The following is a 9,528-nucleotide window of genomic DNA, read 5'->3' as shown; positions in this document are numbered from 1 at the left end:
CGGGGCGAGCCAGATGGGATGCCGGTCTTGTTCCCCGTAGTCTGAGTTAGCTTGGGGTAGGGTAATGATGGCGCCTCCTGTGACGTGGTCGGTCCGAGCCCTGGGTTGGGCGAGGTGGAGGCTCCTCCGAGGTCGAGGTCGAGTCCGTCTTCCGAGGCCGAGGTCGATTCCGAGCCCCTGGGTCGGGTGAGGCGGAGACCGTCGGCTGAGGCCAGGGCTGAGTCCGAGCCCTGGGGTCGGGTGAGGCGGAGTTCGTCGTCTTCTGGGGCCGAGCCCGAGTCCGAGCCCTGGGGTCGGGCGAGGCGGAGTTCGTCGTCTTCTGGGGCCGAGCCCGAGTCCGAGCCCTGGGGTCGGGCGAGGCAGAGTTCGTCGTCTTCCGGGGCTGAGCCCGAGTCCGAGCCCTAGGGTCGGGCGAGGCGGAGTTCGTCGTCTTCCGGGACCGAGCTCGAGTCCGAGCACTGGGGTCGGGCGATGCGGAGTTCGTCGTCTTCCGGGGCTGAGCCCGAGTCCGAGCCCTGGGGTCGGGCGATGCGGAGTTCGTCGTCTTCCGGGGCTGAGCCCGAGTCCAAGCCCTAGGGTCAGGCGATGCGGAGTTTCCTATGGCGCCTTAGGCCGGACTTGGCTGCTGTCAGCCTCACTCTGTCGAGTGGCACAGCAGTCGGAGCGGCGCAGGCGGCGTTGTCCTCTTGTCAGGCTGGTTAGTGGAGCGGCGAAGTGACTGCGGTTACTTCGGCTCTGTCGACTGAAGGGCGCGCGTCAGGATAAGGTGTCAGGCCACCTTTGCATTAAATGCTCCTGCGATACGGTCGGTCGGCGTGGCGACTTGGCCAAGGTTGCTTCTTGGCGAAGACTGGGCCTCGGGCGAACCGAAGGTGTGTCCGTTGCTAGAGGGGGTCCTCGGGCGAGACGTAAATCCTCCGGGGTCGGCTGCCCTTGCCCGAGGCTGGGCTCGGGCGAGGCGAGATCGTGTCCCTTGAGTGGACCGAGCCTTGACTAAATCGCACCCATCAAGCCTTTGCAGCTTTGTGCTGATGGGGGTTACCAGCTGAGATTAGGAGTCTTGGGGGTACCCCTAATTATGGTCCCCGACATATATAGATAGAGCACGCAAGCGGAGAAAGAAGCACAGCCGGAGCAGCTCCAAACCAAGAGCCACCCGCACCGGGCGTCAGTCCGAGAAGGGCGATAGGATACGAGTGTCTTCACAGCACTGGACCCGCCGAAGCGACACAACACCACCACCAACTCCATAGCATATGTCGACTGCTATCACGCTACGGGTCTTAGTTATCCAATATCTCAGACCTGGACTCCTCATCGCTAAGATAACCTAAGCGTGGTAGGCGCCACCATGTCCTCCTTGACGTCACACACGGAGAAAGGCCAGGATCATGACCAACTCGCCCCGTACCCGCGTCGACGAGCGTCGGTCGGCTCATGGCTGCGATCGTGGGCGGGGGTAGCAGGTTGGGGTGGAAGAATAGGGCGAAGACAGGGAAGACGAACGGGACGTCCGACGACGGGGAAAACGATGGTGCACGCATGATGTGAAATATCCTCGTGGACGTGCAATAGCCACTGTGCGGTGTCGGGGCTGGTGTCGAATGAATACTGGGAGCAGGCGCATGCTCCTACGCCCTCTGTCGAGAATGGGGTGGCGCGGAGGTGGAGACATGAGGGGAGAGAGAGAAGAAGTAGAATGTCGAACGAGGTGGTGACAACTGAGGCGAAGACCATCATTATCATGCGGAGGTATAAATGGCCAAATGGGCCGTGTCTGGTGAGCCGGCCCGAGGCACAACCCATTTAGTAGTCCCTGGGCCAATCCGACACGAGCGTCGTGTGGTGCTTGGGCCGTAGCCTCGGCCCATAGTGCTGGCCCGGCCCGACACGATTTTTTTTAAAAATCATATATACATATGTACAATTTGTATTCAATATTATAAACACTTCAGCATGATGTTCTCCTGGTTAGATAGATTCACCTATTGTCTTTCACCCTTCTTCCATCAAAGGTGTGGGTTCAAACCCCACCTCCTGCACCCCTTTTTAACATACCACACCAGGCTAGTTTAGTAACTCCATTTTTCAAAGAGATTACTATTTTTCTAATAGAAAATAAACTAATTTCTCTTGTGAAAATAGAAATCTCTTAGGGCTAGTTTGGTAACCCCATTTTTTTAAGGGATTTTCATTTTTCGAGGAAAATTAGTTCAATTTACATTGGTAAAATAGAAATCCTTTGAAAAAATAGAGTTCCCAAACTAGCTCTTAGAGAAATAGAGTTCAAGAACTAGCCTTAGGGTGTGTTTGGTCGCGGAGTGGAGAAAATGGAATATCCCGAAACTTCCATATGAAAATTTATCATAAATAGTTGGAATTCTCTCACTCCAAAAAAATTGAATGCGAGTGCTCTTATCCCTCTACTACTCTCTACACTCATATGGATCTCCAATCAAACAGAGAACGGAGCGGCTTCACTCTATTATACTCTTCAACCAAACAAAAATGGAGCAACTCTGTTCTGTTTGCCAAATGCGAAATAGAACGACACTATTTTAGAAAAACTGGAATGGAATTGCTCCATTCTAGTTGACTCTCTAATCAAGCGCATCCTTAAAGAGGATTTAGGGTCTGTTTGGTTCGTGGTTACCTACGCTACACTTTAACTAAGGTTAGTCGTTCGAATTAAAAAGCTAGGGCCTGTTTGGTTCGATGCCTAACTTGTCATACTTTGCCTAACTTTTCTGTCTAAGGTTAGTTTTCAATTCGAACGACTAACATTAGGCTAAGTGTGACACATTTAGTCACAAACTAAACAACCCTAATCTTAAACAGAAAAGTTAGGTAAAGTGTGGCAAATTAGATAGTGAACCAAACAAAGTCTTTAATTCTATCTTATCTCTTTTCATCCACCTTAACTGAATAAGACCTAAATGAGAGATTCAACGATGATCAGTATCCTACGGTCCTACCCCATAAGGAAACGATACAAAACACACTCCGTAGTTAAGCTTAAGCATATCCACAGGATTAAATCCTAGACAAAAATGAGCCAAGCAGATCCTACGAGCTCCGGCCTACGGCTGCCGCGCGACCCCGCCAGCTTCCCCCAAATCGCCGGGCATCTCGGCACCGTTGCCCGACGCCCTGCCCGTCCTCCCCCGTGGGAGCAGGGCAGCAGGCAGCCACTCGACCGCGATCACCGTGCCACGTCGGCGCCGCGTCCTCCCCACCCTCCACCAACCCCACGTGCAACACAGCTGCACCTGCACACCCGCTCTAGCTGTTTGCTTCGACCCACCAAAATCCCGCACCCCCAGGAACGAAGCTGCCGGGCAACCACCTTCATCCACGCGAGGGCCCCCTTGACCCACCAATCCACCATTGCTCGCTATAAGACTCCGTGGTGCCGCACGGCTCCGCCGCCGGCGAGGCCTCATCTCGGTTTACTATAAGAGTATAAGTACGTCTCCGCAACAAGCTAATCTTTTTTTTGCCCCCTCCTTCCACGTCCCCACCCTGCCGTCGTCGCTACTCGCATAGAGATTCGCGCGGCCGTGTCTTGCTCGCGCCTGCCCCCTTCCTTCCTTGTCGTGCCAGCGCCCAGATCTCTCGCTCGCCGGCGCTCGGGCCAGATCTGGGTGGGGGCTCGGAGGCGGAGCCGGGCGCAGGTTTGGTTTGACCCAAGGGGCGAGGAGGAGAGGGAAGAAGACCCCGGACGCCATGGAGCTGGCGGTTGGCGGCGGGATGCGGCGGTCGGCGTCGCACACCTCGCTGTCGGAGTCGGATGACTTTGAGCTCACGCGGCTGCTCAGTAAGCCGCGGATCAACGTCGAGCGCCAGCGCTCCTTCGACGACCACTCTCTCAGCGACGTCTCGCACTCCGGCGGATACGGCAGGGGTGGCTTCGACGGCATGTACTCGCCTGGGGGCGGCCTGCGCTCCCTCGTCGGCACGCCGGCCTCCTCCGCGCTGCACTCCTTCGAGCCCCACCCTATCGTCGGCGACGCCTGGGAGGCGCTCCGCCGCTCCCTCGTCTTCTTTCGCGGCCAGCCCCTTGGCACCGTTGCCGCCGTCGACCACGCGTCCGAGGAAGTCCTCAACTACGACCAAGTGGGCTGTCACTCCATTTTATAGCTCCCTCTTGTGAAAAATTGATTATTACTTGTAATAGACATTCATATCGCTTAGAAAATGGTATAAATGTATATTCGACACATTCATATCGCTTAGAAAGTATCAGTTAAAAAAAGTCATTTAGGTAGTATTGTAAGTCTCTTATGCTCTTTTATGTCTAAATTTTAACTGACAGGCGTTTGAAGTATTTATATTGTAATTTATGCCTTCGAATTTAAAATTTAGGAGTATCTTGTTATCCAGTGCATGTATATCAAATTACATTGTAATTCTACAACTGTTACTACCAAATTGAAAAATGGTTCTATCGAATTGTATAATCATTTTTGGTGGCATACCCTTAGATAAAAATCTTAGATCCACCACTGTTGTTGACACAAGTTGAAAATTATTTGATTCCAAGCTTGTCATTCGAAGCTCGTAGGAGTACATATATCTTATTCAGGGTACCTTGGTGGGCAGGTGTTTGTGAGGGATTTCGTGCCGAGTGCACTGGCGTTTCTGATGAATGGCGAGCCAGATATTGTCAAGAACTTCCTTCTCAAGACCCTGCTGCTGCAGGGCTGGGAGAAGAAAGTCGACCGGTTCAAGCTTGGGGAGGGAGCCATGCCGGCTAGCTTCAAGGTGATGCATGACGCCAAGAAGGGGGTCGAGACCCTACATGCTGATTTTGGAGAGAGCGCCATTGGGAGGGTTGCACCTGTGGATTCTGGGTTCTGGTGGATTATACTCCTCCGGGCCTACACAAAAAGTACTGGCGATTTGACGCTGGCAGAGACACCGGAGTGCCAGAAAGGGATGAGGCTCATACTCAGCCTGTGCTTATCTGAGGGGTTTGATACCTTCCCGACATTGTTGTGTGCTGATGGTTGCTGTATGATAGATCGCAGAATGGTAAGCTCTGACCATTCAGTATGATCATACCTATGCGTTACTATTTCAATGTCTATTACAGAATGAGTATCTGGAGCATCACTGATGAAATTTGTGGATTTAGGATCTCCCATTTATCTCCAAAGTAGTGTTATGATAGTTTACATGTGGTGCTCTAGTGAGATTTCTGAAACGTAAGGTTTAATATGCATGCCTCCAGTGTCCCGTGCTCCTAACGTACGATACAAATAACCATTTTTCTCTCTCAAACTTGCAGTAGAGCTGTGCATCATAATATTAAGGAGAAGAATATAAATAACCATTGGATATGTCTAAAATCTAACATTGTGAAAACACTATTTTATGGCTATTTCAGGTTGCTGTTTGTTTGTTCTGTGTAGTGGACCTTGTACTTTCAGTTGTCCAATAAAGTAATGACATGTTGTGGATTAGCCTTCATCATACTTTAATGATTTAAACTTGGTGTTGCTGCTATTTCCCTCTAAAATGTATTATATTAGAGTTCCTAAAAATTAACTAAAGTTAGTAATTTTCAATTTAAAATATCACCAAATGTCTCTACTAATCTTTGAGTTTGAACTTTCCTACGATGATAAATTATTATTAATATGACAGACTTTTAGCTGTTGGTAGAACCAAGTTCTGCTGTCACATCTGTAGCCGCATTGCAGAGATACATGAAGACAGTCTCCTATGTTTTTTTCTCGACGGGGGGAGGGAGGGGGGGGGGGGCAAAAACCCCACCTGATATATTAGACTCTGGCAGCCTGGGGAAAAAACAACCCTAGAAGGACATGGGATTACAAGCATTTGAGGTCGTGGCGTGGAGAGGCATCCATGCCAAGCAAGAGCCTGGATGGATTCGGAATGTTTCAATCTACAAGAACACAAGCGGGCACCTGCAATACACGCACGGAGGGTTACAACAAGCGGAGAGGATTCTTTGTTGATGTAATTGTTGCGTCTCTTCCACAAGTGCCAGCAGCAGAGCGCAGCGAAGGTGGGGGAAGGCAGCTTGGAGAAGGCCAGGGGGTTGTGGAAGTTGATGCAGGCTGAAGCAGCTGAAGTCCTCGCCAACATGGCTTCGCAGGGTGTTCCAGAAATCCTGTGCAAAGGAGCAGTGCAGAAGAATGTGTGAAGTTGTTTCCGGGTTAGTAGAGCAAATTTCACATGATGTGTGCCAGAGCTGACCCAGCAGATGTGGGACTCCAAGAACATGATGTGTGCTGCTGACCCTCGTCACGGTCGCTACCTCACGGCATCTGCTATGTTCTGTGGGAAGATGAGCACCAAGGAAGTGGATGAGCAAATGTTGAACATGCAGAACAAGAACTCTTCCTACTTTGTGGAGTGGATCCCCAACAATGTGAAGTCGAGTGTGTGCGACATCCCACCCATCTGTCTCCTATGTTTGTTGATGGTTATACAATTATGGATTTTTGTGGACAATCGCCTTATCCAACCCCATGAGCACTACCGTATTTAAACCTGCTACTTGTCTCATTCTGACATATTTAACTCGTTTGTCTTTTTTCCCTTGCTAGTTATGAATAGAAACACAGGAAATAGAGTAATTTTCATTCAACAACAAATTTTTCTTGAGTAATATCTATTAATCTTATCCATTCTCGTTTTTTTGTTGGCTTTGAACATATGCATGCCAATCTCTGATTACTTGTGATTGTGAATGTAATTGTAGTTTGAAATGCTGTTTGATTTCTAACCGAGCTTATGTTTGTTCTTATTGTTATTCTTACTTGTAGGGTGTATATGGCTACCCTATTGAGATTCAAGCCCTTTTCTTTATGGCACTAAGGTGTGCTCTTCAAATGCTTAAGCATGATAATGAAGGGAAGGAATTTGTAGAGAAGATTGCTACCCGCCTTCACGCTTTAAGTTATCACATGCGAAGTTATTTTTGGCTCGATTTCCAACAGCTAAATGACATTTATCGTTACAAGACAGAAGAATATTCCCACACAGCTGTCAACAAATTCAATGTTATTCCCGATTCAATTCCGGACTGGTTATTTGACTTTATGCCTTGTCAGGGTGGTTTTTTCGTTGGTAATGTTAGTCCTGCCAGGATGGACTTCCGATGGTTTGCACTTGGAAACATGATCGCTATACTTTCTTCTCTCGCAACACCTGAGCAATCTAACGCTATAATGGATCTTATTGAGGAGCGCTGGGAAGAGCTTATCGGTGAAATGCCTCTGAAGATATGTTATCCTGCTATTGAGAACCATGAATGGCGAATTGTGACTGGCTGTGATCCAAAAAATACTAGATGGAGTTATCACAATGGAGGATCGTGGCCAGGTTAGTGAAAACTTCACTTTGGTTGTTCTGTTCTCTTTCTTCGGACACTGAACTACAATAAACAATGGGAATCATAATTTAAGTATATACTGGATGTTGTGTAATCCACACATTCATATTTCCAGAATTTTTTACATTCTGATTTTAAATGATTCTTTTTGAGTGATGAGAAGAGCATGTCCTCTGTTTTATTAAACATCCGATACCTTCCCTTTGCCCAAATTTCATATGCATATGGAATTGCCCTAATCTGTACCACAGAAGGCAGAATACTTTTGGTTCTTATCTGTTCAACGATGTTCCTAATTTCTTACCTTTCTAGTATAAATTCATAACATGACATGTTGCATCTATTCACTGATCTTAGTCCATGCAATACGAGCTGTTTTGACACATTGTTTTCATATTTTTCTTCGTCTTTCTGCAGTGCTTCTGTGGCTGCTGACTGCAGCCTGCATCAAAACTGGACGGCCGCAGATTGCAAGAAGAGCAATCGACCTAGCAGAGAGGAGGCTGTTGAAGGATGGCTGGCCGGAGTACTATGATGGGAAGCTTGGTCGGTATGTTGGCAAGCAGGCGAGGAAATTCCAGACTTGGTCCATCACGGGGTATTTGGTCGCCAAGATGCTGTTGGAAGATCCTTCACATCTTGGCATGATCGCCCTGGAAGAGGACAAGGCGATGTTGAAGCCTGTTTTGAAGCGGTCCGCGTCATGGACAAATTGAGATGGTGACGAAAATTTTTAGGGAGGCGAAGTCAGCTGAAAACACGAATTCCTGTGGTAGCGTCTCCTTGTCTGCTGACCCCTTCATTTGACTTCCAAACCAGGATGGTTTGTGTCTACTTGGTTGTACAATATCTCAGCTCGTTTCCTGAGTTGAAAAAAAGAAGCAACTGCAGAAATGGGCATTTTATTTTTTTCTCTCTCTTTCTCAATCTCTGTAAGAAGACACTCTGATTCTTGCTTAGGTCATACCCTATAAATAATGGATCCTTTTGGTTAGGCTCAACTTTGTTGTACCAGTGGACTATACAGATGAGTAAGCTGATTCCAGCTTCCCTGTGAAGCATAAGTGCTATTTCTAACGAATGAATAAGCTACTTTCCCTGCGTTGCTGCATGCTTGTGCTTCTATAGAGTTTACCTGACGGCCTGTCTGCCTGTCCTGCGATGACAAGTCATAGAGAGTGTTCCTTGCGTGTCTCTCCTCCTTTTGTCTCCTCGAGCTTCGTGGTTGTTCAGGGAAAGAACAATTCTGATCCAGCTATCTCTGGTCCTCCATATTTCTTATGTAGCGGATTTGCTACTTGTATAGCAAAGGGCATGCTTGGTTCCTCGTCATATCCGTATTGCACCATGCTTTGGTTCTGTTTGTTTCAACTTTTTTTAGCTTCTGACCATCAAAAGTGTTTGGTTCCTAGTCATCCGTATTGCGCCATGCTTTGGTCCTGTTTGTTTAAGCTTTTTTACCTTCTTACCACCAAAAGTTGTTATGGACTGCCAAACGCTTAGCTTTTCAGTCAGCTTCTACAAAATTCGTTTTTTTGGTAAAAAACATCTCAAATCAATATAAACACATAATCGGTCGAGTCATTGCAATAGTAGGAATTCGTCACTTTATAGATCATGAACCATATGGACACCTTCATCTTCCTCCGCACATAACCGCGACGATACTCAGATTCTCTATACAACCATATTCTCCCCCACAACCAGATTTTTAGAAAAGATTAGAAAAAAGCTGAACCAAACACACACAATAATAATGATGGGTCCAACTTAGGCGTTAGGATATGTACAACCAGAGATCATTTGAATCAAGTATAAAAGATAACTAGGAGACTGTATAATACAACTCTTAATCTTTGAATCATAAATACAGTTAAGAGATAATATATACGGAGAGTCCTACGGAGACGACCCTTCTCAAAGAGCACGTCTCTTGTATTTTTTTCAATTAACCCTTTGGAGATGGGGCGTTGTAGAGTCCGTCTCTTTTACTTTTTTCAATTAACCGAGACGCCTCAAGATACCTTTTTTCAATTAGCCGAGACACCTGAAGAGATTATATTAAATGAAGTTGTACATGCTTTAACGACAACTGGGGCGTGGTTGGTATCTGTTGAGCACCATATTTGCCACCTGAGAGAGGCCGGATTGTCCGCCCCTAG

The 9,528-nt window shown here is 47.7% G+C and overlaps 1 protein-coding gene across 1 annotated transcript; it reads left to right on the top strand.

Moving 5' to 3' along the window:
• Nucleotides 1–3,435: 3,435 nt before the first annotated feature.
• Nucleotides 3,436–8,365, top strand: LOC100191591 (uncharacterized). The gene is made up of 4 exons (NM_001137021.1): nt 3,436–4,116; nt 4,603–5,034; nt 6,798–7,356; nt 7,784–8,365. Exons 1-4 carry the CDS (start codon nt 3,727–3,729, stop codon nt 8,080–8,082), a joined length of 1,680 nt encoding a protein of 559 aa, NP_001130493.1. The 5' UTR covers nt 3,436–3,726; the 3' UTR covers nt 8,083–8,365.
• Nucleotides 8,366–9,528: the final 1,163 nt, after the last annotated feature.

This window comes from Zea mays, chromosome 4 (genome assembly GCF_902167145.1).
Source record: "Zea mays cultivar B73 chromosome 4, Zm-B73-REFERENCE-NAM-5.0, whole genome shotgun sequence".
Taxonomy (NCBI): Eukaryota; Viridiplantae; Streptophyta; class Magnoliopsida; order Poales; family Poaceae; genus Zea; species Zea mays.
The sequence above is the reverse complement of the archived record's forward strand: the minus strand, read 5'-3'. Positions and strand labels throughout refer to the sequence as shown.

Coding starts and splice junctions, on each gene's coding strand:
- LOC100191591 (NM_001137021.1), top strand. CDS start 3,727: ATGGAGCTGGCGGTTGGCGGCGGGATGCGGCGGTCGGCGTCGCACACC. Junction 4,117..4,602: donor AAGTCCTCAACTACGACCAA/GTGGGCTGTCAC, acceptor CTTGGTGGGCAG/GTGTTTGTGAGGGATTTCGT. Junction 5,035..6,797: donor GTATGATAGATCGCAGAATG/GTAAGCTCTGAC, acceptor TCTTACTTGTAG/GGTGTATATGGCTACCCTAT.